Below are 26,244 nucleotides of genomic sequence, written 5' to 3' on the forward strand. Positions count from 1 at the left end.
CCTTGAGAAGTTTTTAAATGGTTTTTATTGTCCTAACGTTTCTGTTAGGTCTGGAAATGTTTGTTGATGATGAATGTTTAAAAACACTTTTGAATATGACTTGACCGTCATGAGAAGCCTTTATAGTTTTGAGTTGTTTTAATTGTCTTTCTCTATTATTTAATGGATTCCGTATTTAAAGTTTACTTGACAGTCCAGCAATGTTTACATGGCATCAAAATCACTAAGGATCTGAACGCTTTTTCTTAAAATATGGATTATAATCAGCCAATAAAACCTTTAAATACCTTTTCATTTTAAAGCTTTGTTTTCAATTAAGTATTGTCAAAACTTTAAAATTGAAAACACAAAAATTGAATCAAATCAACGTTTAACAAGGTAATAAAATATTCATTTAAAAAACCTTTGTATATACAATTTATAAAAAGCAAACTTCACATTTTTTTCAATGAAGCATTGTGTCAGGTTTTATAAAAAATGACTGACATTTGACGTTCAGACGCCATCATCCTCACTTTTGCTGTCCTGTAATAGTTACCTTGCCCATTATCAAAACAGAAGACAGCTATAAGCAATATAAAATGTACGGTATGTACTCGTACCCTTAAACTATACCTTTCCTATACACACCTTAGTGGCTTCTTCTTTGTCTGGAAAATTTTAATTTCTTTGGCCTCAGTCTGAACTGGCGTTGGCGATGGCAATGGTGGCGTTCGAAAAATATCCTCTGTCAGTGCAATTGTAAGTTATTTTCGTTTTTGTTGCTTTTGTTTTATTGAATCTGACAGACAAGCGTAGAGTTCTTCTTTCTTTTTTAAAGTTGAGTCTGCTCCAAACTTATGCCAGCAACACAAAAGCAACGATACAAGAGTTCGATATGCAAATCGTTATAAAAATGGGGATCTCAGTGCGACCACTTTTGGACGATGTACGCAACTAAACTTGGTCTCATAAAACATTTCCTTATGGTAATTGACTTACATTACCAACGAGCCATACAGTTTTTTCCATAGTTCTGGATGGGCCTTTAAACGATGCATTTCACTTATTTTATGCCTGCTTATAAAATGCAACACACCAAAAAGAAATATGACAGCAACTGTCAAATTCCAAATTTGAATGATATCATGCAAATGCGCTGCGTCGCATTAGGAGATAACCGACCATGGCAGCTACTTAAGGTGCGCGCCTATATGTGCGCCACTGCGAGGAGGAGGACGAAGACGAGCGACGTTCCAGAGTGGGCCGTCCGTCATCGGCCGTAGGGAAGACCAGTCTCTAGTTCCAGAGGCAAAGGCTATGAGGCTATTACATATTTCAAGTCGAATAATTGCCAAGTAAATGCCATTTTAGGCCCGTCCAGCGATGTGTAATTATACTTAGGGATATAGAGACGCTCCAATATATCTCCCTCTCTCTCTCTTCTAGGTATGTTCGTTTTAAATTAGAAATTCTTTCCTTAAGAGAATGTGACATCCCCAACTGGACTATACATCAAATGATGGTAGGAGATGCATTTTAAATCAGAATGTCCGGATTTCGGGTCAATTAAACAAAGAAAAACACTTTGAGAAACAGAAACTAAAGAAAAAAAAAATAACGGAATAAGAAGCAACTTGACAAGAGCCCCAAGAAAAAAGAAGACGGCACAGCTAAAAGAGCAAAGCTGTGCAAAGACTTCATCATCATCATCGCCATTGCCATCGTCATCGTCGTCGTAGTCGGCTACGTTGTTGAATCCCCTTAGACCGTTGCCAGACATTTCGGACCATCAGGAGACAACAATTCAAACACAGCCACCGAACACAGAACAGCGACACGAGGCGAACAAGGTCAGACACTCTGGTTATGGCTGTGGCAGAGGCAGTGTGACTTGGAGGAAGAGAGATTCACAGAGGCATAAAATTAGCCTTAAGCTAAAGACACTAGGATGAGAGCGACGGGCTGGGCAGTAAGTTTACCTGGGGCTTGAGGGTTGGTTGCGGGGAATAAGTAGACAAGTATAAACCGCAAAATTGACGATGACGAGTGATGGCGGCTACGGCGGCGGCGACGGCAGCACTACTCTGTGACGGTGAAGTGCAAATGAGGAAGTTTCTCTGTTTGGATTTCGAATTCATTTTGACTGCACAGTTTTCATTTGGGTTCAATTGTTGGTTTAAGAGGTTTAAGGAAATTTGGTGCTTAATGGGCAAAAGGGAAATATTGCGGATTTATTTTTACCTGCAACATACCTGGCTACATACTCCATACGTTTGAAGGTAAGTAAAGTAGACCTTTATGGCATGTTATAGATTGATAGTCAAAACTCAGCTCAAAACATACAAACAATAGAAAATTCGAAAAAATGTGTCCCACAATTTTGAAAACCTGTCTGGTCTGGACAATTTTCTCCAATTTTATAGCGCCGTAAGCTTTACAAATTGTTTTAAGAAAAAGTCCTTTTACATATTCATTAATTTCATAGTTTCAAGTTTGTTAGAGCTGGGATTTGACACCTGTCAAACTCAAATAGTATTGCAATGGTTTACAGTCACTTGTCAAACTCAGCTGTCATTCGGAGTTTCGCAATTCTAAAGTCTGTTAAACAGAGCTCTAATTTGATGTATCACAGTGAATTTTCATAGTTCAATAATGGATCGCTTCGTGTCATAATATTATTGGAATGGATGCAATTCACCTGTCAAAATCAGCTGTCATTTGGAGTATCACAATGCTATTGGAATGTTTTTCAGTCATTTCAGCTGTCATTTGAAGTGTCATAATACTATTGGAATGTTTTACAGTCACCTGTTGAACTCAGCTATCATTTGAAGTATCATAATACTATTGGAGTAGTTGCCATTCACAATAATGAATCGATTAAAATTGTTAAAATTTACTCAAAAATTGGTGAAACAAAGATATTTCGTTTTTGCTCATTACTCAATAATTATTATCACCATAATCCACTGACTGTTCCTACAATGGCGTTAGGTAACGTTAGGTTGTATGAGAGGATGCATCTTTAAAGGTCAAGAAAACATCTTCGTTGGATCTCTTTGAATCCATTGTGCTTCCTAGGAAAAGGAAAGGATAAATTTGAACTTATCAAATAAAGTATCATACAAATATTTTACTGTGAATCTTCCCGAAGTTTCTAAAAAAATTATCAAATATTCACAAAAATTTGTTAAGACACCAAAAGACAAAAATTCAATTCAAACAGTCCGTGGTTACTAAGCTGTCAAACTTTGTTATTTTAAGCTTATTCTAAAGGCATTTTATTTAAATGCAGAATGGCTTTCTAATCTATCAATCACCTTTTTCTCTGGCGTTAACGCATTTCCTTATATACGACAGCGTATATATAAGTATCGTTTCAATCTAAACTCTACATAATCTTTAAACCTAGTTCAACACAAAATTTGATTGAGTCATTTGCTAAGCCTGTCATCGTCTTAATGGATCGCGACATTAGGCGTAATCAAGGAAAACGCTGTACTTTTTATAAGCCTGCAATCCTTTTCTGCGGAATTATATTCCCTCTGGTGGGCCTTTATACGTCGTCATAGTCGAAGCTTCTCATCTACGTTATTGTGGCAACTCATGAAAACCAACAGCCAACACACATCGGGAGAGGTGCATCCATCATTATCAACCGGCAGCAAGTTTGTTTGTTTATTTTGATTAAGAATTGGCTGTGCCACCATAGCATAGCATCGCATCAAAGCCACCTCAACCTCATAGAGCTTAGAGCAGCGAGAGCGAGTTCAAGTTCCGCTAACTGCCTGCCTCGCAGCTGATATATCGACTCACGTCAACCTCATGAAGTTGACTGGTGCGAACTGCGGTTACACCTCGATAAATTCTAAACGTTTTCCAATTAGTGGCACATTTTCGCAGTGAAATGAGCAATCATCAAGCCAAAAAGCAGTGCAACGATGATGACGGTGAGTCGGTGAAACGGTGAGACGGGGTGAAGAATATGACTACGTTCCTACCTGCATTTGCTTTGCTTCAATATAAGACTTAGTTATGCTTATAATTTCTATACATTGGCTGGCATCTCCATCAAGCTTCAGCGCCCACAGAATTAGGTGCAACGAAGTGGTATAAAAATGAATGGGGTAACCCAGGCGAGTCATTCCTATACACGAAACGAATACGAGTCGAGTATTTTCAATGTGCGTTCGCGTGTTCAACTTTTAATCAAAACATTTTCAGCAGGAGGTGACAAAAGTATAATGGTGGTTTTCCATGCTTCCTGCGTATAGTATAATGTAAGGATTTTTATTTTAAATTCAATATGAGCCTATTTTTATGATGGTTTTTCAAGGTGAAGTGGATTATTCCAACTGATTCATACGCCTGAATCTGGGCCTGGAGTTGTGGTGTTGAATATTCGGTTCTTTAATGAATGCAAAGAAATTGATTTATTGTTCAGTGTGACATTTGTTCAGTTGAGCGTAAATTTATTCTATAAAAGAAGTTGATGAAATTATAAGGAAGTGCGTTTTCTGTGTTCTGGAATCCTAAGTCAGTTAAAAGGGGTACAGAAAGCCGAAAAACTCGTTGATTTAATTGAATCCATTGAAATTTCACAGATTTCAAGAAATATTGTTTCACTAGGCATTAATGTGAAAGGTATTGATTCCTTAATAATAAAAGAAGGCGTTAAGTGCCTTGTTTTTAGTACGGGATCATTCAAGATTGAAATTCATGACATTGGCTTTAAATGGACCAGTTTATAGACGGCTAACAAAACTGGTGACACTTTACTGAGATTAAAGATATGAATGAAGTTAGAGAGACTAACGTGATTGAAAAGACTGACGAACTAACGAAACTGACAAGTGAAGAATTTGACAAGACTGTCGAGGCTGATGAGACAATCTTAATAACGATATTTAGGAGACTGATAAGGCTAACGATTGTGAAATTATACTTACTACACTAACGATAATCACGATACTGACGATATTGATGAGACTAATGAGACTGACGAGACTGATAAGACTGATGGGACTGATGAAACTGATGAGAATGATGAGACTGATGAGACTGACGATACTGATGAGACTAATGAGACTAACGAGACTGATAAGACTGATGTGACTGATGAGACTGATGAGACTGGTGAGACTGATGAGACTGATGAGACTGATGAAACTGATGAGACTGATAGGACTGATGAGGATGATGAGAATGATCAGCCTAATGAGACTGATAAGACTGATGAAACTAATGAGCCTGACGAGACTAATCAGACTGATGAAACTGATGAGTCTGACTAGAGTAATGAGACTGATGAGGATGATGAGAATGATCAGCCTAATGAGACTGATAAGACTGATGAAACTAATGAGACTGATGAGACTAATGAGACTGATGAAACTGATGAGACTTATAGGAGTGATAAGGCGGATGATGAGACTGATGATGAGAGTTTAACAAGGATGTCCAATTGTCGAGACTAACAAAACTAACGATGTTGATGAGACTGAATAAACTAATGACTGACAAAATTGAAGAGACAAACGAGACTAAAGATATTGGCCCAATTGACGAGATTATAGAACAAGAGATTAACTAGACTGAAGCGATAACCAAGACTAAAAACTTGACTAGGTCAACGAGACTAATGGATGCGAACAACAAAATAATTCCGGATAAATAGTTTGGGTTCAAGGCACAATTCATACAGCGTCTAAACTCGTTTTTGATATCCAATGGAATAAATCAAAACAACAATGCACAGGTGCTGTCCTAGTTGATTTGGACAAGGCCTTTGACACCGTATGGTTAGAGGGTCTTTACCTAAAACTCAGCAGGCTTGGCATAAACAAGACATTGTTGTATATACCCTATGATATGCTTAACGGTAGAAAGTTTGTTGTCAAAAGTGGCAATGTAACTTTTACCACAACATTCTCAATTAAAAATGGCCTTCAACAGGGAGCGGTGAATTCGCCGATTCTCTTCAGCATTTACAACAGCGATCTGATAGGTAGTCTTACAAAGGCAATTGCGTACGCCGACGATCTAATTGCGTACAGAACGGCCCGAAAGGTTGAGGTTATTAGAATTCTCTTGCAGCGTGATTTCGACAAGATTCAGCGATATTGCGACGACTGGAAACTGAAAATAAATGTCCAGAAGTCGGAGGCAATTCTGTTCCGGACTCCGTTGGCTAGGGCCACGAGGGATACGTGCAAGAATTGGCGCAAGATGGTCATCGTTGATCTTCACAGGCAGCCATTAGCGAGTAAAAGTGTAGTGAAGTACCGCGGTATCTGGTTAGATCAGTATTTATATTTCGACAGACATATAAATGCTGCTCTGACCAGGGCCAGATGAGCCTTCGCACTGACGAAACGGTTGTTTTTTAGCAGTTGGCTTGACCCCAGAGTGAAGGTAATTTGCTACATGGCCCTCATACGGCCGATGATTGTTTATGGTTGTCCTGTGTGGTTCAACGTTGCCCCTTCCCAGATGGAGAAGTTTCGGGTGTTCGAGCGGCAGTGTTTACGACGCTGTACCCGCTTATATCGAACAGCCGAATCTTCTTATGTGCATTACTATTCAAACGAGGTCCTATACAACGGGGCTCGAATCAACAGAATTGACAATTTCGTGATAAAACTCGTTCGAGGTACATTGCAAGAGCTATGTCTTCGACCAACAATTTAATTTTCGGGGCGTTCCATCCGAACGACGAGTATTTTGAAAGTGCACGCTTGAGCGGCTTCATTTCACCAAAGGCATTCCTCTTTTTAGATAGATGCGGTCTGATACAGGATAGATTGGCAGTTCCGTTAATCTACCACGTCAGACGAAGAACCGTGGATAGGCGACTCCTGTACAATCGGGACGTCATGGCACAAGGCGGAGCAGAGCTCCTTCGTTTCAGTAGGGCTGTGTCCGAACGGGACCGAACTGATAGGTTGAAGCAGGAGAACCAGTTTTGGTGGCTTCAATCGGCACTTGATAGTGGGTAGTCGGGATGGGGTTTTAAGCCTTGGCCGGCTTACATACTTGTTTTGTAGTTTAAGGGTTTAGTTTTAAGCAGAATAGGCATGGTGACACAAAAAGATATAAAAAAATACAAAAAATAACAAAAAAAAAAACATTTTAAAAAAACATGGAATACAAACAAAAAAAAAAAGACAACAAAATATGAAAAACAAAAATGTTAGATGGTTAGATTTGCTGCTGTGGTTGTTCTAGTTTATGGGATCAGTAAGTTAGTTGTAAGTTATGGTTAATTAGGCTAGTTTTATGAATTTTTGTCTATCTCTAAGATATTTTTACGATTGAATTAATATAAATTAATTTACAAAAAGAAATAATGGAAGTGAAGTGGGGGTTGGCCAAACTGACAAGATTAAAGAGGCTAACGAGATTAACGAAACTGACAAGACTGAAGAGACAAGTCTAATGATCCTGACGAGTGTGATGAATCTCATCAAGACAAGACTAAAGAAAATTACAAGACTAACAAGACATCTTTTCCAAGCCATAAAGTATGGGGCACTGTCAAAAAAAGGAATCCAAAGCTGTCCAAGAATTTCTGGCGTATATAGGTATCTGATAGAACAGCTGATTGAAAACATGGTTGAATTTCAAGAAACTTGAAAATTGATTTCAGCTTTTTGTATTAGTTGGTAAACAAAAATGTTAAAGTAAAAGTCGTATTTGAGGTTGTTCTCTACATAATAGACGACGAAGAAGCTATTTGCCTCCGAATTAAACTTAAAGATTATGATCTATTTTTTTAAACTTCGAAATTGACTTATTTTGTTCTCGTTTTGTAGATGACCAATTTGCTAGGTCTTACCTCTAGTCTAGTGTCCAGCATTCTCAAGTTGAAGAACCTTCCAGAGGAAGAACAAAATACAGGTAAACATATTATTAGTCTTGTGGAAATAAATAACTCCAACTTTTTTGTTTTTAGGAATTAAAGCAGACAGAGGCGGACAGCTTGTGGAGCTACAAACAAATAAGGTGGCTCCAAGGAAAGGATTAAGGTTATTTGAAGAAAAAATATTTGACTGTTAAAAATCGATTTTTTTTCCTGAACACCGTTTATTTTAATAAATATGATTTAAAATTGAAAATAAATATAAACCAGCATAAAAGTGTTCATATATGCGTTTCTCCCCGATGTAATGGTTGGGCCCAACAGAAGATGAGCATTACACCTTGCCTTGACGTATATTTTCCGGAATAAACCGAAATTCCATATAACCCGAGTTACTTAGAGAAACTGCGAATTATATAGCTGCTACAAGTCTTCAAAGAAGAAAAATTGTAACATTGTCATCGTCCTGCTATGAGGACTTTCGAAAAAGAAATATTTGACTGTTTATCTTACAACAATTTTGACTTCGAAGTTTAAATGTTTCTTTGCTTCTTGTGAACAGCTGAAAGTTGTTTTTATTTTTTGACAGCTATCTCAATACAGCTATCCAAGATACCTTATCCAACACGAGATTGAACGCAGCCAATGGCAATCATTCATCTCAAATTACGCAAATTTAAATGACAGCTGAGTTTGACAGGTGTCAAATCCTACTAATAGATTCAAACTTCAAGAAAAATTACATTCCTGTCATCCTAAATACGTTTTTAATTTAAAAAACAAAAAAATAATGGTATTAAGCAAACCGATATTTGCAGGTTTTGTGTTTGTTCCATTTTCACTTTGTATTTCATATCATCGTTGTTCTAACTTTTTTCCCAATTAATTTTATTCGATTTTGAATCAAACACTCTATGCTGCGTTATTTCTACTATGACTGTTACTATTACTACGCTGATACTACCACTATTTTTTACTATATTCTTGGGAATGCGGCCAATATTAATATAAAAAATACACGTCTGGATAAGTGACGAAGAGGAGGAAAAACACGACATATTTACAATTACTCTGTTAGGGCCAAATAAACCCAAAACCAAAACCCTCAAAAATAATTTCAAGAACATAAACGTAGGAAGGTACACGTCGTCGTCTACAAATGACGAGACGACCAACAAACTACGCCAAGTTCTTTTTTTCCCCAATGTTTTCACTTCTTTATATAGGTTTGGGTTAAAGGAGAACATACTAGGTACGAATCTACTTGCTCAAGCCGAATTGAGACCATTCGTTGTACGAATTATAGTAGAGGAGGGGAAAGAGGGTATCTTGGTTGACGGGTATATTATAGGTGGGAGAAAATAAATAAAAACAAGACTCATCCACACCTTAAATTTTTACTGAATTTGAAAACATCGACACAAACCCTTCAACCCATCAACCACCTCCATATACTACAGTCATCATCATCTGGTACGAAAAGCTTTTACAGGATGACCCTTAATTCTATCTTTAATAATAATATTGAGGTGAAGAGTTTGCTTGCTTGCTTGTTTGTTTGTTTGTTTGTTTGTTTGAATGCGCTAATCTGAGGAACTACTGGTCCGATTTGAAAAATTCTTTTAGTGTTGATAAGAATTTAGGACTTTAAAACATTTCTACTCATACATTTTTTAAACGAATAGTCACACTTAGTTTATGTAATATATTTTAAAATTTTCTCTTAACTTTAATTCTCAAATTGGGAATAGTTTTTGAGTTATTGTTAAAATATTCAAAAGTGTGACCAAATTCTGTAAGTTTTTGAACATCAAACCTTTATCATCCTAATTGCATCTTAATAGACATTATAAATATGTACATCCCACCATTAGAACGTAATTATTTCTGAATTATAATTTAGCAAATATTTAGCCATCAAATGTCTGTGAGGCACCCTGCAAATTGTGGGCCTTCTTAATATTATAGAGGTACCTACGGCTTTCGACATTCATTCTTTTTTGTAGGACGCTATGCTAGGCTAAGTCTAAGGCTAGCGAGCATAATGGGTATTGGGTATGGTTTACAGTGATAGACTTGAATTACAGGATCACTCACGCTGTACATATAAGGACATTCACGTTTTTGCAGGTTAAGTTCCTATATTTGGATGTATGTATGTATATGCACATTTATAACGACTCCAGAGAGTACCTACGTTATCCTTCCAAATTTGTATGCTTCTATGTGTTATATTTTATATAAACCAAAAAAGGATAATAATAATCATATTGAAGGTGTATGTCTATCGTACGTGTAGGAACGTCCTTGCACGGCTCCTGTTCCTGTCCATCAGATTGGTCGTTTCGTTTCGCATCTCCTTCAGTGCACACTCACTCATATATCCTTGTGTGTCCTATATGTTCTATGTGTGCTCTTGGAAGTCCTGAAAATTTAAGTCTGTGTGTATTTTATTATAGAAAAAATCCTTCTTTTTCGATGAGGCTGGCTGAACATTTTTGGAAGTCATTGAACCTTACTTCTTCTATAGGTATATCCTATATCCAAAGGACCTATACCTATAATCTACAGCAATAATATGAAAGTGAGGAAAAAGAGAAAGATATTTTATAGGGTTGGAGGAAGCTTGATGGCCCAGCAATTTTAAGCTAAAGGAAAAGAATGCCGCGTTATATAGCAATAAAACACATGCCACATGAAAGGCGACTGTCATTGAGTCCTTGTTACCTATAGAAGGGATGGAATATATCCTTTCATATTATTCCTTACAGGTGGATTGTGTTTTGGTTGAGATGATATAGAAGTTTATATGTAGCCCAGACCCTAGCTAGTCATCATTGCTATGCCTGAATATGGGTATAGATATATTTTTAGTTAAAATTTGCGCCTCGTCGCGTTTTTTTAAACTTTTTTTTTTCGTAGGTAGTTTAAGAACATTTTTCGAATGGATTTTTAGTGGATTAAAATCTCCTCTTTTAATACTCTTTTGTTAACTGTGGGGTATGTGTAGGATATTTATTTAAGCGGAACGCCTCTACTCCTTTAAAGGCTCACACACATTTTTTTCAAAGGTGGAGTATGCATTTGTTGTGTTGGTAGGGTAATGGGGAGTCAATTTATTATACTTCTCATGTGCTAGGATTGGTTTTCAGCTCTTACGAGTATATTCCTATAAATAATTCCGTAGAAACGGTTTGTGCGTATTGGTTAAAACTATAGATCAGGATATAAAGAATGGATGGATTTAAAAATTAAATGTTGTTGTGTTCAGTTAAATGGCGTTTAACCTAACCTAACCTAACCTTGTTATTGATTCTTTAGCTGAATATGATCTTTTACAACTTAATAATTTTTATAACAATCTTAATCGTATTTTAGACCTGGTTTTTCAAGATAGCGAACTATGCTCACGTATAAATAAAAATATTTGTCTAATTTCTTTCAAATTCCATTCATTTGGAATAATTTTAAACCGTATATTTATTTTAAACCTTGTGTAAGTTTAAAAAAGATTTAAATTAAGGTGATTCTTATTCGATTAGTTACAAAAAAAGAGGCGGGGATGCAACCCACACTGATAACTTCCCATCCCGTCTGTCGATTTGTCTTGCTTAAAAGTTTCTAGGCTTTCGTGTTGGATTAAAAATGTTGTTTTCTCAAAATTTTACTGAATGTTGAAAACATTATTTCTTATAAGTAAAATTAGCTGGAAGATAATAACTCAAATTTTTGAAAAGATATTTGAGTCGAAATTCAATTTTTACCATCTTTGAGTAATGTTTTTGAAGTGTTCTGATACCTTTTAAAATTCAAGACACATGTTAGTTCAATAATTCATTTAAATAATAGTTAAGTTAAAATATAAAAGTATTGGTCTTTCTATAATGGCGGCTTACGATTGAATCACTGCCAGACATTACATGTCAATGTGAGCTGTCAAAGTTGAGTTGCCAGAATGGCTGCGTTCAAACATCACACTCCTCCCCTCTTAGATTGAACTTCCAAATTACGAAGCCTCTCGGAACGTCTAGTCTCTGGTTAGGCTTACTCTGTTTGTGATGCAGCTTTTAGTGGTTTTGGTTGTTGTTGTTTCGGATCCGGTTCTTTATGAGTCTCTTTACTCCTATGTCGAAGTTGGTCTGAATGCCTGCTAACTGTCTTGCCATCTTCAGTTCTAACTAAATATGATACTAGACCCGTTTGCTTGCTTGTTTTGGCCGGAATCCAAATAGGTCCTTTTGAATAGTTTCTTATCCAAACAGGTTCATCGGTTTGTAATTGTAGATCATTACCTGTAACGTGATGTTTTTTGGATGAACGAAGCGGTTGACTACCAGGGTGGATTTTATCAAAGTATGTCATCGGTGGACGCTTGAACAAGATTTCTGCCGGAGATTTGCCACTAACTGTTGATGGTGTAGTACGAACCATCCTTTCTGCCTGTCCATTGGTGGATGGGTGAAAAGGAGCAGAAAGGATGTGTGAAATAAGATTACTCCTCCATAACTGACTGAAAACCTCAGAGGTGAAGGCTGTTTCATTGTCAGATACAATTGAATCTGGTAGTCCATGTGTAGCGAATATAGAACGAAGACTGGTGATTGCACAACTTGTGCTTGTAGTAGATACTAATTTGACTTCGAGCCACTTCGAATAAGAATCGACTAGAATGAAAAAGATCTTACTTTGAAAGGGACCGGCGAAGTCTACATGTAGGCTAGAACATGGCTTTAAAGTTTCTTCCCAATGATGTATAGTTGACTCAGACTTAACTGGTCGAGATTCTTGACAGGTGATGCACCTTTTTACCGTTGCCTCAATGTCACCATCCATTTTCGGCCACTATATGTATAGCTTCGGGCAAGACTTTTCATACTAACCACTCCTGGATGGCCAGCATGTAAGTTTTTCAGCAAATCGTTCCGAGCGGATTTTGGAACAATAATTCAGGCACCAAATAGTGAACAATTTTTATTTACCGATATTTCACGTCGACGTTGATAAAAAGGTCGGAACACTTCACTTAAGGTGGCGCTACAGTCCGGGCGGACCTGGGCCTCAACCAACAAGCGTCTCCAGCCAGCTCGGTCCCTAACTAGCTGTCTCCAGTTTCGCACGCCAAGTTGGTTGATAGGCAAAGGTCGGAACACCTCCTCCAAAAGTACGGCAGACCATCCTTTCAACGTCCAAGAAAACACCCTCTGTAGAGTTGTGTCTTTTGAGGTCATCTTCGCTATATCATTTGATTGAATGTTTGCATCACACTCTTCCAATATATTAATTTGAAACTCGTCTCCAAATGGTGAGGGTTGCAATTCTGATCACCTGGTCTGTGCACGATCTTGAAATTATACCCATTTAAGAACACGCTTCATCGAAGCATCCTCGGTGACAGTATAATTGGAGTTGGTTTCTTTGGATTAAATAAACTAAGCAACGGCTTATGATCAGTCACTATTTGAAAATCCCTACCCTAAAGAAAATTGTAAAATTTCTTAACACCTGCGATAATCGCCAAGGCCTCCTTGGCGATCTGCGCATAGTTTCTCTCCGTAAGTTTTAAAGTGCGAGAATAAAACGAAATTGGACGCTCCTAGTGGTTAGGTAAAAAGTGCGACAGCACAACACCAAGTCCATAAGGCGAAGCATCACAAACTAACGGCCCTGGTAATTTTTCGTCGTAATGAATCAGTATACTTTCATTAGTGAGCAAAGTCTTTAGCTATTGAAAGGCAGTTTGGTGCTTTAAATTCCATTGCCACTTGTTGTTTTTATCGAGAAGTCTGTGAAGAGGTTCGACAATTGTCGCTTTGCCTTTTAGAAACGCATGATAGAAGTTTATAAGGCCTAGAAACGCCTGCAGTTGCTTTTTGTCGTTTGAAGCTGGAGTATCCCTTATTGCGATGACTTTTTCATCAGATGTACGTATTCCTGTGCAGTCGACAATATACCCCAGAAAGTCGACAGATGGTTAATCAAAGTGACATTTGTCTTTGCGCAACCGTAGACGTTAAAAAGACGTTAAAAAACTTTTCCAAGAGTCTCAACGAGGTGTGAGGAATTCTTGCAAGGAACGATGATGTCATCATAGTAAACAATAAAACCACTTATTCCTCGTAGAATGTTGTCTATTTGTTGTTGAAATATTCTGGGTCCCGCAAAAATACCATTTGGAACCCTCTTTACTTTGAACGCATTCTTATGTCTAGTAATTGTAAGTACTTTGGATGTTTCCTCATCAACAAACAACTCTATTTTTTCGAATGTATTCCCTTTTGGAATTGAAGCTAGAAAATCGCTTATTGCTGGTGTCTTGAAACAGTACGGTGACAGTGCTTTGTTAACAGTGCACCTGTTATCGCCGCAAATACGAACTGACCCGTCGGATTTGGTGACAGGTACTGTAGGAGTAAGCCACTCGTTGTATTCAGTTGGTTCTAAAACTCCTTGTCGAACCAATTTATCTAACTCAGCTTCAACTGCTTCTTGCTGAGAGTAAGGAACCTTCCTTGCTTGAAGTTTGATGGGTCGTACAGCCTGATTGAGATTTAATGTAATTTTTTAATCCGTATATGCACCTAGTTCCTCAGAAAATAGCAGTGCGTACTTTTCCAATAGATCATCTATTCGGGAACGCACGCTATAAACACCTTGAACCACTATTCCCATCTTGTCAAACCAGTTACAACCCAGCACATTTGTACGATTTCCACTTGCAATGCACAAAAGAAGATTTTGGATGTCCTTCTTGTCGTAAACAATGTCTACGTAGGTAAGACCTGTAATGGGAATGTGATTATTACCATAGTCAAAAAGATTTAAATCCGTGTCAAAGGTTTTAGGTAAGTTATGGCTCCAAATTTATTTGAGCCCGTGTCAACCTCGAATACACATTGTAAACCGATTTATTTTATTAACTTGATGTTTCCTTCTGCTGCTGCTGTTAGAATAACTGTTCTGCTTAGTTCAACATATTCTTTTAGGTTTTCTCAAAATGTTACCAGATGTTAAAAACGTGACTTTTTAATGAATCCCCGAAAAGGGGCAAGTTTTTAAACGATTGAAAAATGTCTTACATAACACCCATTAACAAATCGGGTCCCAACGATTCCGAAGTTATTTGAAAAAATCGTTTATAATAAATTAAATTTTATTATCAAAGATTTTATCTCGCCGTTTCAGCATGGCTTTTCTCTGGAATATCGACGGTAACAAATCTAACCATTCTATGCAATGAGATCACAAGTATTCTTGAAGATGCTTTTTAAACCGATGTTATTTGTAAGGCTTTCTATAAATTCAATCACGAAATTTAAATAGCTTAACTATCAGCTTTAGGTTTTTGTATGAGCTTTTTTTATGGTTACAGTATTAATAATTCGTAGGTCGAACCCCATTCGTCAAAATAAGTTCGTCTTTATCACCTCCAATATCTGTGACCTCTGGCGTTCCCCAAGGAAGCCACCTTGGACCTTTACGTTTTTTTTGTTAAGAACATTCCTCTTATCATTAAATCTTCTCTTTCTCTTATGTTTGCTGACGACATTGAATTGCTAAAATGTAATAAATTGGCATCTTCAAACTTAACTTATTCAATAAATGTTGTCAACCTCTTGTGATTAAATACCTATTGAAACTGAATTGGCTTCAAAATATCCATAGCTACCGTTCAAGAATTGTCCTAGGAGAAGCAAGCAGGGCTTATGGAGAAGTCCGACTGGGAATTCTAATTACATCTCTAGAATTCTCACAATGAATGTTGTGTTAGTACTCGAAGCCCGACTCAGTGAAATTAGTGTTTTAGTAGATTTATTATTGATTCCATATAAACGGTGACGGGAGCTCGGTAGAGTTTGTGAAATTATCATATTCAACAATAAACCGTTATTAAAAGAGTATTGTAAGCATAGGGTAAAAACAGTTGAAGTAACGCTAGAGGGTTTAATTGGGGCCCAGATGTATAAACCAACCTTTTGATGAAGACTACTTCCAGCAAAAATGTTCAGAACTTCCAGACCGTTTGTAATTCGATTATATCAAACTCTGCCTATACAAATTCAATAGAGAAAGATCAATATCCGACACCATTGACAGTTTAGTGTCCCTCTTTCAAAAGAAATAAATTTTGATTATGCCAACATGCCAAAAACGGGCCGGTGATAACTACATTGCTTTACATCATTGAAAATTTTGTTAAGGGAGTTACAGAATTTTGTTACACACAAATTATGTAAACTAAACCAATCTTTTGTTTTAGTTAATTTTAGGGTTTATTATTGACAGATGAATTTTTGTTTTTACAATTTAGAAAATAATTGTTCCGCTGATTGCGTTCTATTTTCTCTGTCACACTTATTTAAAATGCTCAACCAGCAACATTAATAAAAAGTAATTGTAGCTAAACTGGCCCGTGAGCCCTCTAGTTGCATAGATTATAGGAAAAATGTTTTTTGACAGAACGCAATGAACATACTTTTTAAATGATTGCAGGAGACGTAAAAACAGTTTCACATTTTTAGAAATGGTTGATTTAGATTGGAGTTAAATATTTTTTGAGTCCATGAGAGTGTATAGGCACTTTAAACGAATTTTCCCTCTTGGAATTGATTCCTGAAGAAATTTCCACAAATGAACGTTTTGACAGTTAGATGTCATCGGTATCACTTTGACAGCTGCTGAAACAAAACAATTGGACAAATAATATTACCAAAGCTTTATATGAGTAAGAATAGTGAGATGTACAGCACTACATGAGTCAAAAAAAAATTATTAAAATATTTAAAGATATTCAATTAAAAGTTCTTTTAAGTTTAAATGCAGGTATAATCAAACAGAACTTTAAAACTGGTTGGTTAACATTATTCAAAATTTTCTTTAAAAAACAGGGCTTATCTTTGAATTTCGAAGCACAACAAACAGTATCGTTTCGACCTTAATCTTTGACATTTCATTGACACTTCCTATTTTTCAACAGAAAGAAAGAGAGAGAGAGACATCGAAGACTAATCGATTTTTCCGGCCATTGATGCTTACAAACGCCACAAATGGGGCTAATTGTCTATTATTATCTTTAATAAAGGGGGAGCATCATCTTCATCAATTGCAAGTCGCACAGAAACGTAGTAACACTCATGACGTATATTATAATAGGTTTGCGTGAATTGACATTTACCTTTTTTTAATGCAGTATAATTGAGGCGCATCCAATGGAAACAGCAAGAATGAAAGAACCCCACCAAGGCAAATAAAATTAACCTAAGTATGGACAAATCGAATGAAAGAAAATTACACAAAAGGAAAAGTCTGCATAATGTCGGGGGTGGTCTCTCTCTCCGTTTTATTTAGTCAATTGAAGTGAAATATTCAGGGTGGAACTGTGGCAGTGGCAGGATTAAGTAGAGCATAACAAAATGTTGAAATTGAGACACGTGCTGGATAATGTTTGTGTGTCAACCACAACCTGCCACAACAGCCATTGTATTGCGGTAGAAATAATGTGTGGGCATTTTTTTAAGTTTGTCCATTTCCATTTTGTATGTCAGGCAAGTTCTCTTTTAAGTTTTTATTTTATAATTCGATTCGAATTCGATTTCGATTTCCCCCTTACTCAAATGTCATTTAAATGTCAATTAAAGCGACATGATGCGCGTTATCCATTGAACAATCCAATTAGGTGTGCGACTGCATGATGGTCGCACTCGCACGCATTTTCACACTTGACATGCGATGTGGTGCCATCTTTGTTTGACTATCACCGACGAGCAATGGCAACGATGACGATGGCCACTATTAAATCCACCACACGTTCAAGTGACAGATTTATGCTATTCACCACCGCGTGGTACAAAAGAGCCGCCGTCGCTCAATGAAACGAATGTTGCCGCCACTGAGTTGCGCGACCGGGGATATGGCGAACGTCGCGTCGTCGTAGTCAGTCGCTTCTTCATTCGCCATCGCCTTCGCTTGATGTGGACAATGCGCTTAACACTGGAACGCAGCTCACCTTTACATTACTTACAACTAACTGTCAATTGACGACGCATTTTGTGCGCGGCGCGGCCGCGGCGTGATGCAGAGGCAAATAAATTAATGAAACGTAATCGCCAGTCCACGAAGTTTAAGAGAGAGAATCATTGCATTGCGGATTCATTTCTGGGCTGATGGTGTGGTGGATGGGCATTTGGGTGGATGTAGATGGGCCTACAACTAAGAACGTGAAAAAGGGCACATTCTCTGGTGTAATCGAGAGGGGTATAAAATTGCCACCTTTTTGTCGGTTCGGTATCACGGCGGCGTTGTCTTGTCTATGTGTCTGTCTCTGTTGCACAGTTGCACTGCCTCTTTAATAATTAATGCGTTTGTCGTGAGCAGATTAAATTAAAGTGCGGCGCTCTTTGACGCCTAACGCTGAGATTTATTTGCTCTTCAATATGCGCGTGAGGTTACTTGTGCAATGCGTAAATTAGAACACGAATGCGAACGCGCTGCTCCTCAACAACTGTCATTCGAAGAAATAGATTATGTGAGGAGGGAACACAATTTACGTCAAAGTGACATTTCAAACGCGGGGGTGTGTTGGTTGAGTTGGTGTTGGAATTGAAGTTGGAAAAGAACGACAAGGTAAATGAAGATGCGTAATTGATAGTTGTTATGTTTTATTGGCAATTTAAATTGACATATAAATCGCAAACTCTATACTCATACGAGATATCTATAGGAGTATGTGAATTGTTTTTGATTGAGACAGATAATAACTCGCAATTGACAGCTGCTCATCGTTTTCGTAATTACGATGAAAATAATTGTATTTTTCTTCTATATCAGATGGAAATTTTATCAAATATGGTGCGGTGCATAACCGTTAGTGCTCTCTTAAATGACATTGTGTGCATTGTGTGACGCCAACGAACGTCAACATTCAACAACCAACAACGGCGACGACGATATGAAAATTATTGGAAAACAGGGAAATGCTTTTACGTATGCCTGTCGCATAATATATTGTACATATATTGTAGGTTTATGTGCGGTGCCACACCATATACCTACCCTACATATACTCGTATCTAGTTTGGTTTATTTTTGTGTCCGCAAAGTGGCTCAAGTGCATTCACTTGTTAGACCAATCAATGTGACAGTTTGAGTGACATTTCAATGGTCGATATTTTGGAATTCACCATAAAGGTAGGATATTCTTTATTTCTGTTTGTTGTTATTGTTGATTTCATTCATGTTGTATGATGATAAGAGCAGCGCAGAGCAGCGATGTGGTTTAGAGAATGCGGGTAAAGCATTTAAATATGTTTTACCACCTTTTGTGATGTGAATTATTTAAGTTATTTTTGTATTTAAAAACTGTATATAAAATAATTAAAAGAAAGATTTAGGTTAGGAAAGTAATGATGTACAAATGACAAGTGAGAATGCATTGAGGTTTGAGTATGAATTTGATTGATTGCTTCCGATCGATTTCGCCTGTAAAAAAGCGTGTGTGCGTCGGCCGGGAATCGAACCCGGATCAACTGCTTGGAAGGCAACTATGCTAACCATTACACCACCGACGCAACTAACATTCAATTTTGTGATACTTTTCATTTTTGTGGTATTAAAATACGAATAAATTATCAATTTATGTAGAAAACAAACATTACATTTGTGAAAAACGTAATTTTTGTATTTGTAGCTATTTTATTGATCTAACTGTCGATTTCAGCTGACAGGTTCAAGAGAATACGATAGGATTATGAACTGTCAAAACATGCGATAGAGTTTTAAAACAATTTTAGTAATTCCGCAAACATTTTGAAATTGCTAGAAGTTTTTCCAACATCAACATTTTTGAAAAAGAGTATTGGATTTAATTTGAAGACGACCTTTGAGTAATACCATAAGTAGTAGTATGAGTTTTTGACAACTAGTTTTCAGCTATATCATATTCTTTTCAGAGGCTTGAAAATTAAAGTTAAAGTGTTTTAAAGTTGTAAGGCCAATTTTTGAACTTGTTTGTTTGTTTGTTTTTTTTGGGTACCTGTGGGAAATGAATTTGATTATAGAGTTCTAAGAGACATAAGTTCAGGTTGAGGGACCAAATAAATATATAAATATTTTAATATATTTACTTCAAGTTTCGTAAACCATTCTAAGTAATACCAATTAAAACGCTAGAATTAGTACCAATATTTTGAAAGTTTTGTTGTTGAAGTCCATTTTGGATTGTAATAAAAATAAAAATAAGTCACATTTATATTTTAGTTTTGACATTATCTTAAGTTGCTAGCAACTAATATTGATACTGTTGGATTTAACGAAAACTTTTGATTTCTTTTCATTCGATATTGGCAGAAGTTTGAGTTAAAGAAAGCTTTTCATCGTTTTTAAAATAAATTCGTGTTTTGATTATTGAAAAGCCAAACTCAAAAATATGTTTTTTCTTTCAAGTTTGTAAACAAAGTCATAATAGGTGTGATAATTATTAAAGAAACTTATTAGCTAGCAAGAATAGCAAATGTTTTGTGGCCTTAATTACCAAGTCCTTGATTTTTATTTTGTTTGCATTCTAGACAAAGATTTCAACTGATAAAACAGAATTATGTCAACAGATCAATGTTATGTTTTTATGGTTTCTTTGATATAGGTTATGAACTAAGAAGCATTTTTTGAATGATATAAAGACTTTGGTGTAGAGTTATCAAAAATATTATGCGTCGGCCGGGAATCGAACCCGGATCAACTGCTTGGAAGGCAACTATGCTAACCATTACACCACCGACGCATTTGATCATATTTTTGATCAAAAATATATATTTTTTAATCTATTTCCGCTTCCACTTTTATGTATGCAAACTCATTGTGTTCCTTTGGTTCCGAAGAACACTAAAGGAGTATGGGCTGGATACACTGACACAAGTTTTGTTAAATTGTATTACTACTATTTAAAATCCTGGTTGTTATAAATCAAACAATAATTGAATTTAAAAATTGGTTCCCCAAATTATGTACCTGATTTTATTTGAAATCATACGCGTCTTCGGTATAATACAAATCAATCTGACAGCTGACAGTTAAGAGTTGAGGAAAATGTGTCCATTGCAACTTAATGTTTCAAAAGATGAAATATTGATTCTAGGGTCGAATCGGAAGTTCAAATGGTAGACATGTGCATTCAAGAGGACACAAGCGTCCACAGTCTTTTCTCAAAACCCACCTCTGTCTATCAACTCCTACTCTCACCTCCCTGCGGTGAACATCGGGTGCCTCCACTGGCGATTGGGTTCCAACCCTAGTGGAAAGTTGTTGGGTCAGCAAACGAGAGAGGGGGGAGAGGTGTTTCCACTTAGGCACCTCTCCTTATCCAGGCGGCAGCGGACGAATTCTCGAGATGGAATCAACGGTGGCGTCTACAGTTCCAGTCAGGTTGAACTACTTAGTGAACAACTTATAGGGCTTCTTCGACATATTCGGAGCCCAGGCCTGTAAGGAGCGGTTTATCCGGCTCCTTTCCTTGGAGTTATACTGAGGATCTGGCCCTCCAGGTTGAGGGTTGTGTCGTCGGGGTGAATTCCTGGCCACGTAAAAAATACCTTAGTTGCGAAGCACCAACAAGCCTCGGATACAGACGGATTCACTGTTGACAACCCACGCAAATGAAATAAGAACAACGAACTTCGGATCTGTACGTGATATGTAAGATCTCTTAACAGACCACGTGCAGCCGAACAATTAGCGGAAGCCCTAAACAGCTGCAAGGCAGATATTACCGCCATCCAAGAAGTGCCTGCACGACACCAACACCGACAACGGATTCCGGCTGGTCGATTTCGCTGTGGGGCGAGACGTTCTGGTAGCTAGTACGCAGTTGACACATCTCAATATCCATATGGAACATGGGACATGGAAATCTCCTGATCAATCAACCGTCAATCATATTGACCACATTGCGATCGACGCACGACAATTATCCAGTATACAGGATATCCGAACAAGCGCACGCAGTGAAACAAAAAGCATACAAACGCTGCACAGAAGGACCAGAGCTGTTTGCGAGCTCTCCGAACAGAAGAGGAGAGAGGAACACCGGCTACTTATAGACGGAAAAAAGAGAGCTCGAGAAGCGCGTGATCGAGGAGATAGAGGGATGTCACAACAGCATTGAGGTACGTAAATTTTTTAAAAAGGTAAAAAAAAACTCTTTAGGGTACAAGCCACGAACCGAAGCCTGTAAAGACGATCAGGGGAACATCGTAGTAGAACCACTCAACCTAGGACGCAGATCAACAATTGCGCCTACCCGACCTTGATGAAGTGAAGATAGCTATATCTAAACCTAAGAGGATGCACCAACTCATCTGCAAAATATGGTCGGAAGAAAGCATGCCACATGAGTGGAATCTCAGCATAGTGTTTCATCACATAGTAGAAAGTAGAAAGTGCTAAATACAAAACCACAGTCTCCTGAACATTGCTTATAAGATCCTATCTGCCGTATTATGTGAACGTCTGAAGCCGTTCGTCAACAACTTGATAGGTCGTTATTAGTGTGACTTCAGACCAGCAAAGTCCACTATCGACCAAATATTCACACTACGTCAGATCTTGGAAAAAACCCAGGACCTTTAAATCGATACCCACCACCTCTTTATCGATTTAAAGCCGCGTAGGACAGCATCTATAGGGAAGAGCTCTACCGAGCTATGTCTAGTTTTGGCATCCCTGTCAAACTTATCCGTTTGTGCAGAATGACGATGGAGAATGCACGCCGCTCTATCAAGTTCGGATAGACCGATGCATTTCATGACAAAAAAGGTTTTAGACAAGGCGATGCACTCTCATGCAACTTCTTCAACATCGTTCTATAAAGAATTGTGCAAAACTCAACCGTCAACACTAGAGGTACAGTCTTCCAAAGGTCAATCCAATTACTCGGATACGCAAATGATATTGACATAATTGGAAGATCAAAGCGTGATGTCAGTGGAGTGAATAACGACGTCTTGGACAGAACGTCACAATGGACAGCTATAACTTTGAGGTAGTTAAGGACTTTGTCTACCTTGGCACCGCTGTGAACACAGACAACGACATCAGCGCTGAAATCAAACGAAGAATAACTCTTGCAAATCGCTGCTTCTTTGGACTTAGAAGGCAATTGAGATAAAGAGTCCTTTCTCGAGTATCTAAAATCACCATCTATAAGACACTCATCATTCCGGTTCTCATTAATGGCGCTGAGGCCTGGACCCTGTCAAAAAAAGATGAGAGCGTCTTAGGATACCTCGAGAGAAAAATTCTTCGGGTGATTTTTGGTCCCGTACGCATAGATGGAGAATAGAGGAGAAGATATAACAACGAAATGTACGGGCTGTACAGCGACACTGACCTAGTTAGCAGAATTAAAGTCCAACGGCTTAGATTGCTAGGTCTTGTAGAGCGGATGGACATCAACCCTCCAGCCCGGAAGGTCTTCGAATCCAATCCCGAGGGACGGCGCAGTAGAGGAATACCGCGACTCAGGTGCCGGACCCAGGTGGGAGAAGACCTCAACCAACTTGGCGTACGAAACTGGAGACAGCTAGCTAGGGACCGAGCTGGTTGGAGACCCATGTTGGTTGAGGCCCAGGTCCGCCCTGGGCTGTAGTGCCATCTTTAGTTATTAAGTAAGTAAGGTCGAATTTTTGTTCAATAGCTTAACTATCAGTTAGAATTTGAAAGTTGACCAGAGTGAAGTTTCTAAATCATCCCCTGGGAAATTTTTGACAGATTTGAAAAATGTTGTCACACGATTAAATTTGATGTATTTTTGTTTTATTACCTATAGCAAACAATCCTATCAATTATGTAACGAAATTTTAAAAATCTGCGTAGTTGGCTGGTATCGTAATTTAGCTTATTCTGTTACTCCAATGTTTATGGTTTATGGCTATGGATCATGGATTGCTTGGAAGATATCGTTTCGTCACGATTGCTTAGAATAAAAAAAGGCTTTAGCGGTCAAATCGTAGCTTCGTGGCGGCTAAATGACATCGCTTGGACGGACGATAACAGATTTTGTAATTTGCTGCTTCAAAGATTAATTGTGGGATTACCTGCGTGACATGGCGCTTACCTTCTTGTATTAAAAGAGGTCGTCTAAATTCATGTCTGATCCGCCCGAAGATGCCCGAAAGTAATATGATCCAATAGAAACACCAATCACAAACCACACAACACACAAAACTGAAAATCTCGACAACAGCACCCACCATTAAATAAATGTTAAATAGTTAACTTTCCAATTTCTTGGAAGTTGACAAAATTTAAAGTTTTAGTTGAGAGTGACAACTTTGAATGATGAAATAAATAAAATCGAAAGTTTAGAAAGTTAAGTTCAACTACGAGCGAAGAAAATGGCTCTAAGTTTCAAGTAGTTAGATACTTTTATATCTTTCTATAAGATCAAAAATCCTTATCTTTATTTCTATGTCAACATACAATTTATCATCATTGTTTATAATTCTTTAAGTTTCACCTTTTTGGTAGACCAAAGCCATTGTTTTTCTTACCCTGGTAATACAACAAATTACGATGTGCGAACACATTAGCAGGTGAAACTCTAATTATTATTCGACTTTAAAATTAATACAGGGGTAACCTTTTTTCGTCTTTCCATTTATCATGTTTTCTGGAAACCTTCTAAAATATCTTCCATCGCGTACTTCAGCTTCTTCTTATACTCCAATCCACCATAGACTTTCATATAAGTATCTACGAGAACACTAATCGGTTGCAATAATTGCTCGTGATTATGAATTCATCATCATCCTCTCTCTGGCATTGCAACTTAAAGCGCAATGAGGGGTCTGGGTTTGACACAAAGATATGCAGATATATATCTTTGAGGTTTAAAACCAAGGAACGTATCTATATAGACATGTTTAGGAATGTATTATATGTAGCATGACATTGCATGAAGGTATAGCAAGTGCATGGATGTATCTGTATCTATCTATCTATGCAGATCCGACCTCATCACGCGGTTTAAATAATTATTAAAGCCAATTACCTGCGGTCTCATCAATTTCACTTGCAACACAAAACAAATTGCTTCGACCACGATAGATTGGAACAGCTTATAGACCTTCATACCTCGAGTCTACTCGTTCTATATAGGGAAGAAGTCGTTCTTAGCTTTCAGTAATTTTTTGTTTTTACTATCTACTCTCAGATATACGTTGGCTTGGCTGCTATGCCAATGGATTTGCATATATGAGAGCTGAGAAGTTATTCTCAAATCATCCCCATGTTATGAGTTTGTGTGTTGTGTCAAGTCCACCTGAACTCCTAGAGTACCAACCTATCTAACCTAAACTTTACCTAGTGTATTGTATAAGTCTCGTGTGGGGATATATAAATGCCATGACAACAACAAATGTGACGCCCTATTCTCACCTGGCATGGGCTTCCATCATATGTGGCTTGAGATAATGAATAGATACATGCGAGGAATTATTAGTTACGCTCTCACTGACTTCTTTTATATGACGCAACTACGACGCGACGGCTGAAGAAGCTTCGCAACGGCAGGGGTTTACAATGCGAAAGCATTAATTTTGTGCCAGTAATTAGACACCCAACACACAGGTTGGGTTATTATAGCTTGTCTGCGCTTAGAGTTATGTACATATGCATTAAAAAATTATGATGAAGTATTGAAAAAAATAATTCAAGGAAATAAATATGAGGACTTTCAACATTTATTGAAAATATAACAAAGAAGTTTTACAATTGATTGACAATAATGGCTTCTGGTAATGAACCTTTTACGGTAATACTGATGGTATAGTTGGAAAACGGTTTTCTGGGTGTATACAGCTGATTGGTGAATTTCTAACACTTAAGGGAACGGTCAGAAAATTATTAACAATTTTTAACTACCACGTACAGAGAGCTCTGTGTGGAACAATTGACCCTTACCCTTTATCAGAGTTCAGCTTAGATGCGCCAAATACGTTAGTGCGTCAATAATTAGGTAAGATGTAATAAAGTGTGAACTTTGACATTTTTTAGTATCATCACTATTTTTAGTGAACAATACACCGTTTTTTTTTGCCAAATTTTCAATTATTCAATCAGAGCATGCTTACTACAATGTATACAGTTTAATTCTTTAGAATAAATGTCAAAAATGGACTTGAGTGTCCACGAATATTTCAATTCCATAGAACAACGAAACTTCTGAACATACCCTTAAAAATAAATTCAATATTTAAAATTAAAAAAAACACATTTCTACTAAAAGGTATTTCATTTTAAAAATCCCTTTTTTTGACAGGTGTCATCTTTTGACAAGTATGATAACTATGCCAATTTCGAAAATAGATCGATACTGGCTCCAGCATTTCGGTCAAATTAACTACAAAAATGGA

General features: G+C 37.4%; 3 protein-coding genes and 2 non-coding genes across 5 annotated transcripts in view; 1 reads left to right on the forward strand and 4 right to left on the reverse strand.

Moving 5' to 3' along the window:
• LOC129944334 (40S ribosomal protein S14a) overlaps positions 1–7,124 on the reverse strand; it is a 252,630-nt gene extending 245,506 nt beyond the window's left edge. Inside the window, exon 1 of the mRNA XM_056053691.1 lies at positions 7,111–7,124. The gene's annotated coding sequence lies outside the window, so the exon portion shown is untranslated. The remainder of the gene's footprint in view (positions 1–7,110) is intronic.
• LOC129944786 (cysteine-rich, acidic integral membrane protein-like) lies at positions 4,775–5,276 on the forward strand. Its single transcript, XM_056054450.1, has 2 exons — positions 4,775–4,915; positions 4,971–5,276. Exons 1-2 carry the CDS (start codon positions 4,775–4,777, stop codon positions 5,274–5,276), a joined length of 447 nt encoding a protein of 148 aa, XP_055910425.1.
• Positions 7,125–11,887: 4,763 nt separating the features above from the next.
• On the reverse strand, positions 11,888–12,676 carry LOC129944787 (uncharacterized protein K02A2.6-like). The gene has a single exon (XM_056054451.1). The coding sequence runs from the start codon at positions 12,674–12,676 to the stop codon at positions 11,888–11,890; it is 789 nt and encodes a 262-aa protein (XP_055910426.1).
• Positions 12,677–19,335: 6,659 nt separating this feature from the next.
• On the reverse strand, positions 19,336–19,407 carry Trnag-ucc (transfer RNA glycine (anticodon UCC)). The gene has a single exon. It is a non-coding gene; the product is annotated as a tRNA-Gly (tRNA).
• A 1,136-nt stretch (positions 19,408–20,543) lies between these two features.
• Positions 20,544–20,615, reverse strand: Trnag-ucc (transfer RNA glycine (anticodon UCC)). The gene has a single exon. It is a non-coding gene; the product is annotated as a tRNA-Gly (tRNA).
• Positions 20,616–26,244: the final 5,629 nt, after the last annotated feature.

This window comes from Eupeodes corollae, chromosome 2 (genome assembly GCF_945859685.1).
Source record: "Eupeodes corollae chromosome 2, idEupCoro1.1, whole genome shotgun sequence".
Lineage (NCBI taxonomy): Eukaryota > Metazoa > Arthropoda > Insecta > Diptera > Syrphidae > Eupeodes > Eupeodes corollae.

Coding starts and splice junctions, on each gene's coding strand:
- LOC129944786 (XM_056054450.1), top strand. CDS start 4,775: ATGAATGAAGTTAGAGAGACTAACGTGATTGAAAAGACTGACGAACTA. Junction 4,916..4,970: donor GACTGATAAGGCTAACGATT/GTGAAATTATAC, acceptor GATATTGATGAG/ACTAATGAGACTGACGAGAC.
- LOC129944787 (XM_056054451.1), bottom strand. CDS start 12,676: ATGGATGGTGACATTGAGGCAACGGTAAAAAGGTGCATCACCTGTCAA.